Below are 20,536 nucleotides of genomic sequence, written 5' to 3'. Positions count from 1 at the left end.
ACGGGTAACAGAGAGCATTTGCTTCTAGTTTTACAGGCCAGGGAAAACCTGGAGAATCTCTTTGGGATTCAGGGCAGGGGAGGAAGACGACAGGGACAGCCAGCAGCGTGACAGGATCTGATGTAAAAAAGTACCAATAAAAGAAAGTGTTTTTACAGTTCTCCATAGTATTAGGCAATGGTAACATAGTAACTGCACATGCAAACACCACAACTGCTCCCTTTTCAAGGATGGACCATCAAATTTGTTACAGGAGGGAAAACAAGATACTGTCTGCAGTGATCTTCACTCTGAAACACCGGAGTGATTATCGTTAGATTACCAAGACAAACAAGAGGGAAAGACAAGGAAAAGAAAACAGCATTTCCACTACTTAGGTGCTGATCGAGAGATTAAGCCTGACAGCATTTCAGTTGGGAGCCTAAACAAACCAGAGGCCCGGTCACATAAATCAAGCTAATTTTAAAAGGTTACATACCAGGGAGAGTTTGAGAAAGAAGGGGAAGCAACACCGGGTCCCGTACGCTGGCCAAGATTTTAACATCCTTTATATAAATAATAAAGGTGCCAATTTAACACACACCAGTAAGTCTGGGGCGACGGGACCCACCGTATCAGTACCTCCCAGGCCTTCAGTACCTCATTAATACTAATCAGAGCCGGCGGTGGCAGGCGGCGAGAGCTCAGCCCTGCGTGCACTCGCATCCTGTACTTGACTCCCGGGGACACACAAAAGGTTTAGATGCGGATCCCCGCCTGATAACACCGCGACATCCCCCCCCCGCGGCCGCTGGCTCCGGCAGCGCTTAACGCGGGGCATCCTGCATCCCTGAGCGGGGGGGGGGGCAGTACCGGCGGGAAAGGGGCTGCCAAGGGGTGGGCTGCGGCTGAACGCGGGGCTCCTGTCGCCGGGAAAAAGGGGGGGGCGGGGAGGGGGGTGTGTGCTTTGGGAGACGCGGGGAACTGGGAGCTTCAGCAGCCGGGGAAAAAAAAGGAAAAGGAGAAAGAAAAAGTTAGGGCCGGGAAGTTTTCCGCCGCTCCCCGCTTCCAACCTGCCGCCACAGCCGGTAACGGGCCCCGGCCCGCCCTGCCCCCGGCCCGGCCCGGCCCTGCGCGGGGCCTGGGCCGCCTCCCCCCCCCCCGGCGCCCCCTTACCGTAGACGCGGACCCAGCCCTGCTGCTGGCAGACCGACTCCAGCAGGACGCGGTCCAGCGCGCCGCCCGCCACCGCCTCCAGCTCCTCCGAGCCCAGCTCCGGCTCCGCGAACGCCTCCGCCGCCCAGGCCGCCGGCTCGCCCGCCGCTGCGGGGGGCGCCTCCATGCTGAGGAGGGGTGGGGGGGGGGTGGGGGGACGGGGGACGAGGCGCCGCCGCCCGCGCTGCGCCCCGGCCGCGCCGCGCCTCGCTTCGCCTCAGTGCGCGCCGCGGCGCGGCTCCATCCCTCCCCTCCCCTCTCCTCTCTTCCCCGCCCCTCGGCCCCGCCGCCCGCCGCCCCCCGCCCCCTGCGTCAGCGCGGGAGGAGACGGCGGCCGCTGCCCGCCCGCTCCAGCGCCCGCCGGCGGCGGCGGCGGCGACGGCGGCCCCGCCGCGCCCTCAGCGCCCTCAGCGGCGGCGGCATCCCGGGCGAGCAGGCGCGAGCAGTGGCGGGCCGAGCCTCTGCGCGGACGGGGCAGGAGGTGGACGGCGGGGGGCTCGGCCAGGCCAGAGTAATCGGATGCCGAGGCAACGAGCCGGGACCCCCCCCACCCCCGCTTCCCGCCCCTGCCTTGAGGGAGAAGGGGGCGGCGGGAGATGGCGGGCGGTGCTGGGCCGGCAGCGGCCCTTCCTCCCCCTGTCCCCGTATCCCCACGCGGGGCTTCTCGTCGTGGCCCCCGAGGGGATTCGTCCCGGCCCCCGAGGGGGTTCAAAATGGCCCCCGAGGGGTTTCCCCTCAGGCGGGGCCGCCCGCCCCGCGCAGGCCGGCCCCACCGGCGCCGCCACGGTGCCCGCCCGCCTTGGGGGTGCTCCCCGCAGCACGGGTTCACCTCCCCGGCAGCAGCCAGCCTGCCGGGGGGCGGGAAAGGCGGGTGGAAGCAGAGTTTGTGGCTTGGTAGAAGCATCCCAAAGAAGTAAAAAGCAGGGGATAGGCCCGCTGAGGGTCTGCTGGGGGGTATATGCCGCACGCATCTCACAGCAGCCCTTTCTCCGACCTGCTGATAACATCACAGGAATGTGAAGATGATGGTTTCAGTCTCAAAAAGGAGTGTGAGATGGGGTTTCCCAGGTTCGGACCTTTTGTCGGCGTTCGCATGGCACTTCAGAGCATGCCTGATCGAGACTGTTAAATCTTTCATGCACTTACACAGTCCGTTTCTTTCAGGTACATGGGAAGGAGATGTGCTGGAGAGAAAGGAGGACAACTGGCTTGATTAAGTTCATTTCATTTAGGGGATTTGCGGGTTCGTTTGTTCTGAATGCCTATTTACTGACCTCCCCGAGTACACTAGGTTTTGATATTCTATTTGGTTTTTTGCTGAAGTTCCCAGTGCTTAAAGTACATGTTCTTTAAAAATCCAGAATAAAATATCTCTGAATATAGCGTGCATCCCAGAGTGCCTTCTAAATCACGGTATTGTAACTTGAATTTTCAGGGAGGGTGGGCAAGGGGGTTCAGCTTGCTTTGGGTTCCTTCCCGGTAATCTCTTGGTCTGAGTTTGTGCCTGTCCATGATCAATACGAACTGGGTAGATTCATCCAAGCGCGTAGAATCAGTGATTATCTCCATGGTGCATGGAGGATTTAGCAAATCCGCCATCTCCTCAACATTTCTCACTGAAAGCTAAAGCTTAGCACAGGCTGTATCTAAGGGCTCATCTCTGTACGCAACTTTTGCATTAGTATAAAGGTACTAACGTTTTTTTCTTTATTGAAATAGCTGTTGAATTAGCGTGGACCTATAGCAGTTATACTGCCATACAGCTGCTTTAAACTAGACACAGCTCCCCCACTTTCTAACGGTGCTCTATGTCACCTTGCTTTATTTTGCAGAATAAGAGGGTTCACACAGCGAGTTGCTGCAGCTCTGTTGAAGAGCAGTAACTTCCTTCTGAAAGGGCCGTAGCTCTCTAAGCTCTGCAGCTGGGCAGGGTGCGATCAGCTGCCCGAACCTGAAGGTTTGTCCTAGGAGTTCCCAAAAGTTCCCCCTGGGAGCTGAGGGCTTGCAAAGTGACAGCGAACAATGTCCTCCTGATCCAACTGGATTGGAGTACCGTCATACTGGTATAGCTGGGACCGCGATGGAGGATGTCTTAACTCCTTCACTGGAGAAAAAAAAAAGAGTCCTGCCAGCCCTACGATTAATCGATGATTAAACTCAGTTCCTGTGGGTTTCTGTCTCATGCTTGACTGAGAGCTTGACCTGAATCTTGCCCTACAGTTGTGTCATTCTCTACCCAGTTGGGAGCCCTGTTTTCTGAAATGGGATAAGTTCCCGTTGCAGTTTTCCTGTTGTATGGTGGGAATACGCGCCCTGCTGCGATTTCCAAGCTGAGTTTGAAAACAAGGAAACCTTCAAAATGTTCGGTTGTTTCGTGATCGGCAGCACTGGTGTAGCCCGGTTTCCTACGGATTCGTGCCTTGGCATAGATCCCCTGGTACCTACCAGAGGGTGGGCACCCTCAGTGGAGAGGCTTGTGGGATCGCCCTGCTTTACCTTGCTGCCAATTTTCATTATTCCTGCAGGGATTTAATGAGCTCTTGGACCTTTATCCCTCTGTTTGTTTTGTTTGAAACAGACCAGAGAGTTCAACGCTTCTTGAGGTTGTAGAAGGTGAGACACAGGATCAGGGGAAAAGAGAGATCCTGTGAGCTTGATGGTGTCAGCCTCAATTCTCTGGGAAATAAGGATTTTAAAATTACCCTTATAACCAAGAAGAGTTAAACCAGGCTGAAATCTGGCAAGGATTCAGCCAGATTTGTGTGACATCACTGTCACACAATGTGCCCTCCATCACTGTGACAGGCACGGGGCGATTCTGCACGGTTTTGCACAGAAGCAGCACAGCCGGGACACCCAGTAACCTCTCCTGTCTCCTTCCCACCCCAAAACATGCTCTGCATCGTGGTTTCCAAAGGACTGGGAGCTGAGGGCGTGCGGGCTGCTCCTTCCAGAGCAGACATCTGCATAAATTGCCATAATAATACCGTAAAGCAGTAGGAAAACCAATTTTTCCCTCCTACGTTCTCTCTACCCCTGCTCATTCCCACTGCTGCTGATAATATAACAATGTAGATATTCTCCAAGCTTATCATTTAGCGGCCACAAGCCAATAAACTCGTCAAGGTTTTCCCCTCCTGCTCCCCGCCGCAGCCCCCTTCTTGCCGTCGGCCTCCCAGAGACTTCTCCGTCCCTCGCACAAGCCTGGGGTCTTTACCTGCTGCAGCTGCAGGGAGCTTGCACAAGCAGCTGCGGGGGGAAAGGGGAAGCTGCTTTGAGAGAGAGAAGAGGAGCTGGCGCGTTGCGAGGGGAGGATGTGGCTGCTGAGCTACTGCCAAAAGGGGAATAGTGGAGTTTTAAAAAGCTGCCGCACAATCCTGGGACGACAATTACGCAGGAGCGGCGCGAGACACCAGCAACTGGTTCCCATCAAGTGAGGACCGGTTGTATCTGCAAGTATGATGAAGCCATCCTAACAGCAAGGTCTGGAACGACTGGATAGTGAGGTTTCTGAAATTCACATGGTAGCAGAAAACAAAAGCCATTCTCCTGCCTTTATTTGTGGGGTTTGGTGCAATATAAACAATAATAAGGAGCAGGGATGACTAAAATAGGAAGGCTGGTTTTGCAGGCATGACAGTAGCAAAAATAGACATATTTTATAAATAAAGATGTCCTGGAAATCAGAGACTCCCGAGTTTCATGCTCATCAGCTCAGCTGTTCTGGCTGGGGGTCTTCTCCGCCAGTAGCGCACAGGGGATTTGTGCAGGCGTAAATGAGCGGTAATATAAGCACATGCATGAAATTCCCTTCATGTAAAACAGCTCCATTAGTTGATCTACTTGTGGCTGTCGTGTTAACCCACAGGCTCTAGTTACATTAGGGCTGGAGGTTTCCTCAGAATAGGTTAAATCAAGGTGTTTGAAGAGAGCTGCATATGTAGTTCCATTAAGCCAAAGACTGTATGTGTTGTAGAAGAAATTGAGCTACATCGGTCTGACTTGAGAAAATAAAGCTTTTGAGCTGACCTTCTTCCAGGAGAACAAATTTGCATCTTCGGGAGTGAGCAAGTCTCACTTCAGTGATCTTATCTCAAAAAAAGGCAATAATAAAACGAGACACAAAAGAGGGCGGTAAGGACAGTGGAAGTGATGGGATAGATACCATAGAAGGAGGAAAGGCTAGAAAAATGAAGAGACTCCAGTTTGGAAGAACAAAACCTTGGGGCGAACGAAGACAGAGAAGTCTGAAGAGGTCAGAGAGGTCTCGTAGGGACCTGGAATTATTTTTCCCTGTTCCTCACAACACGAGAGCAAAGGAGCACGGAGAGAAATGTTCAGGAGACGGGTCTAAAGCAGACGAAAGGAAGTACTTTTTCACACAACACATAATTACATTGTGGAACTTATTGCCACAGGATGTCATGGAGGCCAAAAGTATAAAAGAATTCAAAAAAGAGGATTAGACAAATTCATGCAACCTCCGGCTCAGGAAGTCTCTCAACTCCTGATTACCGGGAGCCGGGAGGGTATGCCGGAGGAAGGATCACTTTATACTCTCCCTCTTCCGATATCCCTTCCTAAGCATCTGCAGCTGGCCACGGCCAGGCGCTGGTTATTGCCCAAGGTGAACGTTTATTCTGAGCCAGCCTGGCAGTGCTTATATCCTCCTGGTAACTCCCTATGGATGGAGCCTTAGGGACCAGAGGCGTCTCCTGGCTAGATACGGGACTGATCCCTAATTTTGTTACCTCCAGCCCGACGCAGTCCCAGCGAAGTCCATCGTGGCCACTCTTTGCTGATTTAGGCTGGTGTAATTGAGGCCAGATTGAGCCCTGAAACCTTCAGACAGACTCTTCTGCTTTCCCTGCCCCTGGGATTAAGCGCTGAAATCTCCGTGCTAAAACCTTCTTTGAACGGGGATGGCAGATAATGCACAAACTGATTAAAAAAACCCCAGCGCTGGGGAAAGTTAAATATTAAAGAGCCAAGGCCCGGTTTTAACTGCTGCTGCCGTCCCTCCTTCATCTCATGCCAACTGCCTCCAGGATACATATGCTGACACTGAATTTCTACCTCACAAAAGCGGCTGCAGCATGGGCTTTAAACTCAGGCCGTTAATGCCGAGATAGGAAACAGAAAAATAGAACAAAGGCAGTGAGGGGCTCCTCCAGCTCGCACCCGCTCCGACCGTCCCTGATCCATCCCTGCAGCATCGCAGGGTGGCTACCCCGGCCACCCCCTGCCCCAGCGAGGCATTTTGCTCCTCTGGTGTTTCCTTTGACTTCCCAACATTAGTAGGGAATAAATGTTGCTGCCCGCAACAGCAGCTAAAATATTTTGCTGCCCGCTTAGCCCTGTTGTAACTGAACTATAATTTTCACTAGCGGAGAAGAGGGATTTCGGAGAAACATCTGGTCTCGCTTCATCAGGATAACAGCTCTGTCTCTATTTATACACACGCCAGGATCGTTGTAGCTCTCAGCTGTTCTTCACTCGACAGCCCCTTTCAAGCCGTCGTGTCCCGCTCCGTTGGGGCAGGCGGCGGGTCGAGGCCAGCCTGCTGCGACGTGAAACAGAAACCGGTCCTAAAAATGGGGACTTGTGAGAACTTGTCCTCTCAACACTTGGTGCTCGCTGTCTGCTGGGCTGGTGACAGTGTGCCTCGATGGACGGGGTTGTTGCTCCTGTCCTTCCATCCCGGTGGAGAGAAAACAGGGAAAACCCGTCCGACTGGGAAAATATTAGCAATTTGCTCGGTAATCCCGGAGATTTTGCTGGTGGGGGATCAGGCCTGCAATGAGCCAACCTCATCGGTCTGAATAAACAGACCTTGATAGTCTGAATTTTCCTCCGAAATCACAATGTGGATTTTGGAGGAAAATTCAGACGGTCGAGAAGAGACCGGCTAGCCCCAGCTCTTCTCTACAAGGTGTTAACAAATAAGCTGTGACCCAGCAGAGACACGGGAGGGTCAGAGACTCCGCTTGGGAAGGCAGCATGTCCTACTTAATTCACCACGGTGGGAAAAATCCGCTCTGCTGCCTCCACTCCAGCGCTCACAAGACATCACATCTCATTCGGCGTGTTTAAAAAACCCTCAAGTCAAACGGCCGAGTCCCCAGAAAATTACCAGACCGCACGTTCATCAGCGCCAGTCGCTGTATAAAATGAACGCTCATCTCCTGAATGATGATGGTGTGTGGGCCGGCATCAATCATCTCGAGAAAGTCTACCCTGCTGCCCCGCTTTTCCCTCAAACGGGCTGTTCCTCTCCTCCCATCCCGATCCACTTCTAGCCCTGCGTGCCCCCAAAACATAGCTATTTTAGCATCACTCCCTCTCCTCATTTCAGGAGACCTGGACTGTTTATTAATTATTTTCTGATACACAGCTACGAAAGGAGGAGCCACTCGGAGACACAGATTTTTGTAACCCAAATGAGACCAGCATTTTCAGATGCGACTATTGATTGTACTGGAGTTGCAAACTCCCTGGAGTAGGATTGAATTTCACCCTGTGTTTGTACCGTCTGATGGGATCCTGCCCCTTCAATGTACTACTTCAAAATACTATTCTCAGCAGTGACCTGAGGCTGGGTAGATCAATATTTGTTTACTCAGCTTGGGTCTAATTTTCATATGCGCTTGGTAATCCAAGTCCACCTGAATGCAACAGAAAGGGCCACTCCTGCCTATCGCATGAACCAGGCAGAAACGTGCACCCTTCTCGAAACACCACCCTTTAGGAGCAACTCTTGAGGAAGGAAATATGACTCAGTCTTGGGAGAACATGGTCCAAATATAAACCCTGGTGATTCTGTGGACACTTTGGGGTGGAGGGGTGACCATTTGAGCCCTTGTGAGCTCTTCACTTCCAGGATTCTTCTGTTTGGGAAACATTTCCCCACCCCACCCCCATTTAAGTCAGTCCCTTTGCAGCACATCGAATACCTTTGCAAAACGTGTCAGAAGTGCACCAAACCAGCCAGTTTCTGTATAATTGCTGAGAAATGTTCTCTCACCCTGAGCAAAACTACGCAAAGGAGACTAAGGGAGCAGCCTGAGATAACAGCACCTGATCCTGCCAACGGGATGCTCTGTCTTCATCCCATCCCCTTTACAAAAAGCAAATGTGAAGGCATGTGCGGCACTGATCTTGTTTTCCCTCCCGTGGGAGTTGGGGAGGAGGGGAACGAAGAAAGGCTGGTGCTGGAATATGAAGTTCTAATTTTGGATAACTTTTCTTTGGGCCCTGAGGTGCGAGGATTGGACACAAAGCTCGAGGAATGGCTGGATGTGGCCTTGCCGGGGTACTTGAAGTCTGATCAAAGGCACTCACAAGTCGGTGCAAGGCCCTTGTTAAAGAAGGTGGAGGTTCCTCTCTGTCTGCTGGAGATGCTCAAATCCTCTGCTCTGGCAACATGTCCCCTCGCCTTGCAGGTCAGGAATATCCAGACACAAAAAAATCCTTCGGCTTGTCAAAAGCAGCCAGCTGGCTTTAAAGCCCAAATGACTCTTTCTGTTTTTTTAAATTTCTCTTTTTAATAGTGGCTGCCTGTCTGCTGCTGCTGCCCCTACTTTAAAAGAAAATAACCAGCCTCCAGCAACCTTCAGAACAGATCTGTAAAACTCTCCAACTGACTCTAACAAGCAAAGGCAAGACTGTGACAGACCTGCCGGCTTTCTCTTCGTGGAATGGATCATCTTCAGGGAGCGCAGGACTGGCATTTAAAAATGTGGCCTTTGAACTGGCCCTTTTTTTGTGATAAAGCTGGTCACCGGGACATTGGGGAGGTGCTGACAGCAGATGCAGGGATGAGTCAGTGCAGAGGAGGCTGTGGGATGGACATGGGGTCAGTGAAAGGGTACGTTTACTGGACTGTGCTCAGCCAAAAAGGTTTGGGGTTTATCTTTGAGCAAGAAATGAGGCCAACAAGGAAGGAATGATTTATTTGTCCCTATTTTTGTTGTCAGACTCCAGGTTAGATGACTTGGCTTGAACTTTGAGAAAAGAATAATCGCTAGATTTATCTACATCTCTAGGAACACGGGCTTCTTTTTCTGGGCTGCCTATATTATTAATTTATCTTGCTGCTATATTTTTGTTCTGTGTTTCCCAAACAGATGGGTTCCCTTCCTTTGCTGTTGTGAACGGAGACAGATGCAAATAAATAGGCACTTGTGCTCTGTTGTGTGGTTACCTAGAGAGGCTGTTGTCTGCAAACAAAGGCTGTACCAGGACACAAATAGCCTCGTTTGGTGTAGCCTGGAGATGCACTTCATTAAAAATACTGCTGTGGGATCCCCCACGCTGCCCTTCAATGTTTACCGTTGGAGCCGAGTGCAGCGGCGGCAGCATCCACCAAAGCAGAACTGATCAAGAGCGCTGGAAGATGCTGACATTTCAGAAGAAAGGAGGAGCAAAACGTATAAGCTTTCTTCCTCTCACCTCCCAATTCTCCAACCTATTGTTCCTTTAGATGTTCGAATAAATAAAGGAAAAACACTGCTCTGGAGCACAAGCTGTTTCATAACAGCTCACGTATATGCAAATACAACATCCAGCTTTCTCCCCTGTCCTGTGAGCAGACCCAGACAGTTGATACACATTACCTTGCACCACAAACAGGAGCTGCTCGTGGTTTTACAAGGGCTGGATGCCACTTTAGGGAATTTCCTCATGGACCACATGGAAGCAGTGACTGTAGCTGCCAGCTCTCAAAGCCAAGTCCAGCCCTGCCTCCCACAGGGAGGGCACCTGCAAAGATGTTGGGATGGAGATGCATCCCTGCCTGTCACCTGTGAACCTCCTGGGAGCAGAGCCTGCCCCATAGGGTTGATGGCCATGGTGGGTCCTGGTCCAGGACTAGGCATCACGGTGACATGAATAAGACACCAGCATAACTGTTGTGGACTCAGTCCCTGTTAAAAAATGCAGAGATCATTAAAGCTACATGCCCATACTTGTCCTAGTTCAAGCTGCCTTTAAAATAAAACGTAGGAATCCCAGAGTTGGGTCGTACACAAGAAAACTGAGTCTGAAAGCACGAATTGCCTTGTGGTGGAAAATGGCTGTGTGGTGCTTGTCACAGCAGCCCTTCAGCCCAAAGAGTGCAACCAGGATTTAGGGTTGCAAGGAGGAGATTCGGGACATTGGAATGGTAGAGGCAGACTGAAAAAAACATAAAAACATCTCAGGTGCTTCAGAAGAAACACCAGAACAGAAATGCCTCCACTGAACACAAGATTATAACCACATAGCCATAACAACAGCCACAGTCAGAGCAATGATGTAGCTTTGCATTTCTGAGCAGCGTTCTCTCCTGAGGAGAAGGTCTAGGCTTCCTTGGTTACCATGTGAACCTCAGGTCTCAATCCCTCTGCGTTTGTTTTGCCTGCCAGAGTCTCTGCAAGAATTTTGGTGCTCTCTTCCACTGGGTGTGAACACTTGGGTATTTATTTTAAGAGATGGGCAGTAACATCCCTCCCAGGACTCATACCTGCTGTTCATGCCATGCCTCGTGACATTTGAGGCATTAGATGTTCTACCTCAGTCAATTAAAAGTGTCCCAGGATAAAAATACTGCCATTTCCTTTCTGCTTTTCCAGGAATAAAGCATGCATTTGGAGTGCAGCTGACAGCAGTGCCATCCGTGCAGGAGGAGACACTCCTGGAGGTGTTGAGCCGACAGGAGCAACGCTCAGCGGCTGCAGCACAGGGAGAAGGCAAGCAGCGTGGGATGGTACCATCTTTACAGTCCCTATTCTGTCCTTAATTACGAGCTTAAGTGATGGCTAATAAAGATGATCCAAAACAAATAAATTGAGCTGCTGCTCTAATTAAGCAGCTTTTGCTGCATGCAATGAGCCAGACCCATCTGTGTCATAGTTCAGCAGAAGCCAGGAGGTTTCCACGAGGGATTCATTTGAATTGCATCTGAACTGCTTCAAGGAGGAAAATGCAGTGCTGACCATCTTGTTTCCTATGTTGCTAGCCAAGAAACACTGGTCCGTTCCCCAGACAGTCATCCTGGGCAGGGGCACAGTCATTCACATACATTTCATTTGATTGCATCTGCCTTTAGGGCAAGCACATTAACATGAGACTTTCCATTGCTTATGGGAGGGAAGCAGCAATTGTTTTTCTAGCCAGATAGTAGTACAACAATAACACTTCATGGCTGTGCCCCTGTTTTTTAACCAGCCCCATACAGCAGAGACAAGAAGCAATTACTACTGGATGTATGCTTATTTGATGGATGAAATGAGCTGACAGACTCCCCTTGGCAAACTGCAGCAGAAGGCTTCTCAAGTCATCCATTTCATCTCACAGGTAGGGGCTGATGCCCGGGAAGGGCAGATGTGAAGGACAACATATACGGAGAGAGCCCACGCCGTGACTGCCCTGCAGATATACAGCTTTAATTTCAGGAGCCTGAACTCCAAAACCGCAGCTAATGCTCCCACAAGCCTCCACTCTCCAGACATGCAATGCCCAGTCATCTCTGCAGGTACAGTCTAAAATGTTTAGGGCCCCCTGTGCATAAGTGAAAATTTTTGCCTGAGAAATACTGAGCATCTGGGAGATACACAGGATATTTTTCCTCCGCCTCTGTATTTTCCATGGAAGAGTGTAGTCTCAGCACTGTAACTTCTATGACCACAGCTGATATTTTAAAATCCACTTGCCCCAGAGAAGAGCAGGTACATGATCCTTTTGCAGGACTCCAATCCAGGTTGCGTATGATGTCTTTTAACAACATGCCCCAGCGTATCTGAAAATGGTACCAGTGTTCAGCTTGAGCCTGCTCCCTTCTCCTTCATGTCACCATAACGCACCATGGCTAGTGGTCATGACCCTGGTAAGAAAGGCACTCTCTCCTTAAGATATTAAGATACCATTTATTGGAGCTAATCCTAGAAGAAAAAAGGGGATAGCATAGAAGATCTCACATCCGTTCAGATGCAGGGCACTCTGAGTTGTACAGCATCAGCTGGACCTCAGGGCACGGCACCCTGCACAGATCCCATCCATCTGTCCTGTCACCAACGCTTCGGTCTTTAGAACTCTTGCAGGATTTTATTAGAAGAAACCAACTCTGTTCCTCACCCCGAGTGCCAAAAAAAAGGGTGGTCACATGCAAATGTGCTGCTTCACTTGAAGATAAAGACAAGGACATGCAGGTGGTATGATCGCCAGCGCCAAGCGGGAGCTGCCTCCAATACAATTAGGCAGCAAAGTTTACCCCGTGCCAAGGGATACACGTGGCAGGACATGGGCTGGACAGCCACGCTGTACATGTGGCACAGCACAGCCCTGTGCCTTCACAGGGTAACTGCTATGTGGACCAGTAACTGCTGGACATACCATAGTCTTCCTCTTAGGGTCACAATTGTAGCAAATAGCCACACTGATTTCTCCAAACCCAAATTTGTTGTCTCATACTCCCTCCCCCACATGCATTCCCATCCGCCTTCCAGACAGAGTTATTATAAGAAGTTTCAGCCCAAGAAGTACATTATTTTCTCTGAAAATCATATGCAAACAGCAGTGCAGCTTCAGAGCAGGAGATCCCCCGAGGGGAAAGGATGAGCTTGTGGTTAAACCATGGGATGGAGAGTCAGCAGATCAGGGTTTCTCATCCCCAGGCTCTGTGAGCTTTGACTTACCCCATGGCCCCTGCGTGGTTCATGCATGTTTGGTTTCCCCATCTGGAAAACGGGTGCGATGACACACTGCGACGGCAGCACACAGCCATTTATAGCTGCTGGGAACCACCATGTGCTCCTGCAAAGGCACACTCTCTCTCGTTGCAAAAATCGAGCCTTTGGGATGCAAAATGCTCCTCTGCAAAGTTTTCTGCCAGTGTGGTTCACCAGAGCTGCAAAGATCTACTTAGATATTTAAATATTTACCCAGCATTTAAATATTTACCCAATATTGAAAGCGTCAGTCAGCACACAATGCCCAGTCCCCTGGGGATGCACAGCCACGTGGGCGGCCATGGCCCAGAGAGCTGCGCTGCAGGGCCAGACTGCCAGGGGCTGCAGGCTGCAGCAACCCTGCTGCCTCCCCAGCCGCCCCGAGGTGGGATGGGGCATGGGGGGGGGGGGGGGGGGGCGGCCTGGAAGGCCCCCAGGCACCCTTTCTTTTTTCCCCATCCATTCCTCTCTCCCCTTCAGCACCCACTGTCTCCCCCAGGCCTGTCTGCAGCTCAGCCCCAGGGCAGGTCTTCCTTCGCTTCCCCCCAAGCCCAGCACTGAAGATCTTTGCTCCCACACCACCTTGCTGGAGCATCCCTGAGATCCACCTTGGCTTTAGCTGCGAGGGCTTTATGAAACATTGCCCTGGTGATAGGATGGTAGTGTCTTACCTCCTGCAGGTTCTTGTATTTCAGGATGGGCATCCTGGGACAAGCCTCCTGGAGAAGAGGTGCTCAGGGGTACCAAGCCACGCTGTGCACTGAGCTGGCAAAGCCCCGTGTCAAGTTATATTCCTCAGGGGAGCTTGTACCTGCCCTGCCTAGTCTGCTCTCACCTCCAGGATCTGTTGTTCCTCTGCTCCCCTCTTTCAGCTTCAATCATCTCCTGCTTCAGCACCCTCTTCTCTTTGGATCTCTCCTGCTGCCCTCATCCCTCCTGCAAACACTACTGCCAGTGCAGGGGCCACCAGGTTCAGGCACTGGAGAAAGCCCTGCTCTGGGAATTTGACAGTATCTCCAGCCCCCTCTCTGCTTGATCTGCCCTGTCCGTTTGCCCTGAAACTCTCCACAACATGAGGGGCTGCCTCTTTTCGTAGTATTTGGGCAACACCCTACAACAATGTAAGCCCTGCTTTCAAATCAGCCCCTTAAATGCTACATTAGCAAGACCAATAGTCACCTCTCCGGGCTCTTTACAGATGAGAAGAGGGTATTTGCCTCCCTTTTACAAGTGTGGACGCTGAACTTACACAAGTGACTTGTCCAAGATCTCCAGGCAGAGAAGCAGCAGCAGAGCTGGAAGATCTTCTAAGTCCCATCCCAGTGAAGTTGGCTAAGAACAGGACGTACAGACAGACAAAGGTTACATGCAGGCTGCAAAAGGTATAGAAGACAGAAGGAAGAGGAAGGTTAAATCCAGGATGCAAGGCAGCGTGATGCTCAGATCTCACACCCTTCCCACATGTCACTTCCAGTATCTGCCAGCCCATCCCAACATACACCCCTACCATGGTGGTGGAGCGTTCAGTACATATTTGCCATGTCCTTGAAACAGCAGAGCTCTACAAAAGTGAGTGGTTTTTCCAATTATTTGCACTAGGGAAAGGGGATGACAAGCTTAAAATCCACAGGGTCTCATGTACCTGCACCAAGATAAAAGCCGCAGAATTCTCCTGTAATGATCAACATAGACTGAAAGAATAAAGATCTGAAGCATAGCACAAAACTGTCGCAGTGTGATAGCTGCTCCTCAACGCATGCTGTCCGTTTTCCACCAGGCCCCATGGGACAACATCGCAGGAGAGAATCCACACAGCCACAGCAAAACCAGTTGCTGTCCCCGGTTTCATCTGCTTGAGACTGTAACCCCATGACTTAGAGACCACCAGTGTCTTTTGAGAGATGGGAAAGCACAGTGGTCAGCGTGGCAACTGGAGAGATCAGGATTTGGTTATTCAGACTTCACTGCCAACTCAGGGCAGTCTCTCTAAAACTCGTCTGCTGCTGTGGAATGGGAGGGAATTAATGTTTGTCCCCTTCTCTCTTGCAGGTCCCAGTGGGTGTCCGTTACTGTGGGTTAAATTTTGCTGGTATCTTGGCCTGCCAGGGATTATATTGGGAAAACCATGCTCTTCCCTTCACTCCTGGTGAGAAGGTGACTGATCTGTGCAGAAAGCGTAGAGTGACTAAAATGAACTAAAGTATTAAATTCTCATTGGGTTAAGAGCTGGGAAATGAAGGCCACTGCAGCTAAAGCAGAGGCTCACTCAAGGCATCTTCTTAGAGCCGACAAGTCCGCCACATTTTAACATCCTCTCTGAAAATACTCAACGTAAAATATTTTGCATTTTCAAGGTGGCCTGCAAAGAGCGCTCATGCTAGTCTGGGAGGAACTAAATATTAAGCTTGCCTGAAAGCTAAGAAAACCAAAGCACAGAGAGGTTTTGGGCAGCGCTGGGTTCTTCTGTCCTAAGACTAGAGCTCCTCAGTGCTGCAATAATTCACATAAGCACACGAGACAGCCTAGCATCGTGGCTAGGGGTGCCAGCCTGTCCCTGGGCAGACATGCCACCCTGGCACCCTTCAGCCTGGCGTAGACACAGGGACTGCTCCCCTGCTGAAGGCACGTCCTCGCCCCTTGCAAAAAAACCCCTCTGGCCCTCAAGCCCCTGCATCTTTCAATGCATGGGCGATGCTTACGTTGCCCTTCTCGCACTAAGCCCTTCAGGCTGAGCCATTTCCTTCGGTTTTCCAGTTCAGGAGCGTTGTGTCTTGTGCCTTGATCACAATACTGAAGTCCAAAGGCGTGAAAAGATCTTTCCTCTGCAAAAACATACTGGTATTCCCGATTAAAAGAAATCCCTACCTAGTTAAGCCAGCGGTTGCTGTCTGCTGGGCTGATGCTGCCATCTCCTGCCCACCTAGTGCTTTGCTGCCGAAAACTTCCCCAGCCCTTGGCCCAGAGACATCCTGCCCATGTGCAAGGTAAAGGAGATAAGAAAAATGCAGGAAAATCCTACGAATTTAGGAATGGCCTCACGGTCCTTCATCAGTCACTGTGGGTGGAGATCCAGATGTGCGTCGTGGAGGTTGTCCTCTTCAAGGCTTTGCATCGTGGTTGTGGATGCGAGCGAGGGATGCTGAGCTCTGTCGGATGGAGAAGGCATAGGCTCTGCATGAGGAATCACATTCAAAAGACGAAGGGGGCAAATACATGCAGTTAACGCAATTGCTAAGTGGACTGTTATTAGACACAGCTTGAGCTGTTCACGGTTCTTCCTGAAAACGCAGGAAAATCAAATGTTTAATTCAGAGAGAACAGCAGGACTGCGCAATTTCTCTCCTGACACCCATCCAATAAGTTGTGGTTTTTTTGGCAGGGATACAGAGTAATTGGTGTGACTGGTGCTAAAGCTATGGCAGCAGAGTGTGTCGTTGATCAGAAGGTAAGGATACAGAGCATGTGTCTTCCAAAACTGCAGAAGACTTTTGTCTCTTTGTTTAGGGCTTTAGTTCTGCCAGAACCACTGCCTCACAACCCTCTGATTACTTTTTTCCCCTTCCCCTGGCACCAGTAGCAGAGTGGGATGCTTTGGGGGAGTTTTTCCAAATAGTGGGCTGTTAAAAGACGTAAAAACCGTTAAAACAAACCTTTTCACATACCGAGGCCCCATGATGCCTCACCATGGGTTCAGTTTGGCATAGCTTCAGCCCTATCCCTCCTTGGGATTACTTGTGTTGCAGAACTTTGTATGCAGATGCTGTGGCAGATCCCTGAAGGTGTCATACGAGGATGCAGTGGCATTGCCAACCGCCTACAGCAGAACCTCACTGGGTACGAGGACACGGTGGCATTGCTGACCACCTATGGCACAACCTTGCTGGTTCTTGACCATAGGGCACAGCTTCAGCCAGGGTAAGCGGCAGCAGCAGCAGCTCCTCAGAGCGCGGCACATGAAGCATAACCCCAAACCTGGGCATTTCAGCTGTCAAAAATGTTGTGGCATTGTCCTGGTTTCAGCTGGAATAGTTAATTTTCTTCCTAGTAGCTGGTACAGTGTTATGTTTTGAATTTAGTATGAGAATAATGTTGATAACACACTGATGTTTTTAGTTGTTGCTAAGTAGTGTTTATACTAAGTCAAGGATTTTTCAGCTTCTCATGCCCAGCCAGCAAGAAGGCTGGAGGGGCACAAGAAGCTGGGAGGGGACACACCAGGACAGCTGACCCAAACTGGCCAAAGGGATATTCCATACCATATGACATCATGCCCAGTATATAAACTGGGGGGAGTTGGCTGGGAGGGGCAGATCACTGCTCGGGAACTAACTGGGCATCGGTCAGCGAGTGGTGAGCAATTGCATTGTGCATCACTTGTTTTGTATATTCTAATTCTTTTGGTATTATTATTGTCATTATTATTATTATCATCAGTATTTTCTTCCTTTCTGTCCTATTAAACTGTCTTGATCTCAACCCACAAGTTTGGTTTGGTTTTTTTTTTATATTCTCTCCCCCATCCCACTGGGTGGGGGGGAGTGAGCAAGCAGCTGCATAGTGCTTAGTTGCCAGCTGGGGTTAAACCACAACAGGCATCTTGTCTACTCGGCACACATCTGTATAACCTGGGGCAGATCATTTCAGGTTTGCGCCTTGATTTTCCCTCCCTCTAAGCAGGGGGGAAGTGTGCAGATCCCGTGGAGGTGAGGATTGCACAGCATCCCGGTGGGATGTAGCCAGTGAGAGATGTGGTCAGCAGCCCTGACCTGTTGGATTTCAACAATATTAAATTGTCAGGGCCTGCAGGAAAGGCAACTCTTATGAACTAAACCCACACACATACAGCACGAGCTTTAAAACTGTTCAACATAACTTTCTACAAAGAATTTGACATTCCTGGTGAACCTATTCAGCACTGCGAGACTTTATAAACCACAGGCCACATGCAGTGGTGAATTAATTCCCCGCTCCCCTCGCTGGGAAGTGTCCCAAGCAGGCGACATTGCATAGCTGTCTCACCGAAGACGAGCTTGCTGTCTTCCACATGCGTCTTTCCTGATGAGGCTCTACGGCAGCAGCTCTGGTTTGGAGGAGCAGGGTCGCATCACTTGGCCTTGGCTAGGGAGCTGTAGTTGGGGATGTCTGTAACTCACTGGATTTTCAGTAGCAGCTGAAATACCGAGTTCTCCGCTCCTCTGAAATATGGAAACGTCACTAGACAAAGCCATAGAGGTTAACCAACTTCATGACGTTCATTCTCTCTCTTCAGAGGGACAACAGCAGAGGTGGGGACACCCTGCAGAAGTCATGTCTACACCTGGATTCATGCAATCCTCCTCCCCTCACCCCGCAGCAGAGGCAATTACACAGTCTGTCTGAACAGTACAGGAGTGACATTTTCTCTACAGCCTGGAGTTAATGTACTTCTGCTTGTAAAGTCAGCCGGCAAACGCAGATCCTTGCTTAGCAGATCATTTCACTTTGCAACATCAAAGCTTTGTGCTGGGGCAGAGCCAGCACCTTGAGTTTAGCTGAGCCCAGGGAGGGGACAGACTTCTTTGCCAGAGGTACCCCTTGAACAGCTGTGGTACCCAGCACATCCTTGATGGCAGAGGCGGTTCTTGTGGCCTAGAAACATATTGTCCCTTTCAGAAATCAATGACATGTTTTTCTGCTGTGCCATATACATATACACATTTTAAACATATACAGAGAAAGAGCTGGGTCACTGGCTCCAACTTTCTGTTTGCTATAAATAAAATAAAAAAGAAACGTACCTCCAGCCTGAGATGCTCTGTGCTTCTCTGAGCAGAGCAGCTTTTGCGCTGGGTGGTGGGTTTTCCTTTGGTCTCATGTGATAGTGGCAGCTGGAAGTGACCCCAAATATGAGCTGGCTCTGAAGAACGGCACGAGCCATAGCATGAACTACAGCCGGAGCAGACAGAGGAGGCAAAGAAGCTCACAAGCAGCAGAGGAATCAATGTGACCACCGAGGCCGTCGGCAGGGACATCCTCAAGGCAGCTCTGCAAAGGTGCACTGAAATAAAAGTCCTGTCTTGGTCCGCCTTATGACAAACCTGTGCAAGCACAGGTGATGCTGTTGACCTGTTTGAAGGTTTTGCTGCCCTTTGGGGGAAGGTTAAGCAAACCCATTGGGCTCTGTTTGCAGAGATGCAGCCAAGGGGAGGCTGGTTTAGGGTCCAGATGCCACCGACCACCTCCCAGGGGCAACGCCTGTGCCTAAGCCCCCTGTGCGTACAGAGGGGGTGTGGGCAGGACAGGACCTTGGCTTGTTGCTTGCTTTTTTTTTTTTTAGATTTAAGTGTGTTCTCTAAAAACCGACACTAAAGTACAACAGCCCGGACCAGAGCTTTTCATACCTGAAAGCTCAGCATCCGCAGCTCTTCAGCCCTCCTCAGAATGCAAGGACTGCTTCAAGACAAGGTGCGAGACCTCCACTAGATTTGTCTTCTTTCCTCCCTCTCCTTGCAGGCTGGCGTGGGAGGGCAGGATTGTGGGGATGGATTTTGCCGGAGGAAAAATCCCCTCAATTCCCACTAATCTGCTGCTTCTAAAGAATGTGTCTGCTATGGGAGCATACTGAGTCCGTACCAGGAAGATGATTTCCGCATTTTTTCCTCTATCTCCTCCATGCCCCAGTATTGCCAGGAGGGAAATATCCATCCCCATGTTGGAGCACTCCTCAAACTAGAGGTAAACATGGAGCAGATTCCTCAGGATTATATTAGCAAAGCTCTTTTTGTAGCTAGAAACAGGTTTTTGTGTGCAGTTAGGCCCCTGGCACAGAAGCCTCCAGAGTGCTGCTTCTCTAAGAAACAAAAATATTAAATCAAGAAATCCCATTTTCCCCTCACCCTTTTTAATCTTCTTTCATTGGGATTGAGACAGGGAGTCATTAACTCCTGGTTCGGTACTGCAAGGCCAGAATTGTGATGTGCTCAGTGGCAAAGTCATAGAAAAACCGCTCACTCCCATACCAAAGAGTTTGTGTTCTTAAAGAATAATGTGATGAGATAATATTTTAGAAATGGATTAGTGGATCCTGATGTGCTTTCATTTGCATTTCCCCCCCAAGCGCCTCTGAAGGTGTTCAAAACACTTTTTTTCCTCATTTGATGGTATTTTAAGCCTTAAGTAATGGCTCAGCTCCTCAGGAATATTTACATAGCCACCATCCAGCACATTCAGGGGTGTAAGGCAGAGGAATACCCAGGAGCTGGTCTGATCCTGAGTTATTTTAATCCCAGCAGTGGATCCCAGGGATGGAAAGCCCAGACTCAGATGCAGACTTCTCCCGTGCATCCTCATTCTGACCTTTCCTTCCCTGCAAAGCCCTGCCCTGATGGCCATCACCATAAATACCTGTGGCTTTGAGTTTGCAGGTAAATGAAGCCTCCAACCATACACTCCAGCATAAGGCCACAGGAAAAGTCATCATCTCCATGAAGTAAATGTGTGGTTTCCCCGGGACTCAGCTTCCAGCTCTTTCCCTGCCCTGAAGAGGAGACTCTCCAAGCTCCCACCCCAACAGTGGACAAGCCAAATGAGTCGGGGACACAATTTGGTTATGGTGGCTTAAGAAGTTGCTGCATGTCAGCTGAACAGGGGTAGCTGTT

At 50.4% G+C, this 20,536-nt stretch overlaps 1 protein-coding gene across 1 annotated transcript; it reads left to right on the top strand.

Annotated features, from left to right (window-relative positions):
- Window positions 1–12,049: 12,049 nt before the first annotated feature.
- On the top strand, window positions 12,050–20,371 carry LOC127019048 (quinone oxidoreductase-like protein 2). The gene is given in 10 exon segments (XM_050900960.1): window positions 12,050–12,058; window positions 14,949–15,053; window positions 16,279–16,344; window positions 16,657–16,814; window positions 18,169–18,184; window positions 18,712–18,850; window positions 18,853–18,931; window positions 19,392–19,498; window positions 19,501–19,613; window positions 20,303–20,371. Coding segments are annotated over 10 exon segments (861 nt in total).
- The last annotated feature ends 165 nt before the right edge of the window (window positions 20,372–20,536 follow it).

This window comes from Gymnogyps californianus, chromosome 8, assembly GCF_018139145.2.
Source record: "Gymnogyps californianus isolate 813 chromosome 8, ASM1813914v2, whole genome shotgun sequence".
Classification (NCBI taxonomy): domain Eukaryota; kingdom Metazoa; phylum Chordata; class Aves; order Accipitriformes; family Cathartidae; genus Gymnogyps; species Gymnogyps californianus.
This window is presented reverse-complemented; position numbering and strand designations above follow the sequence as displayed.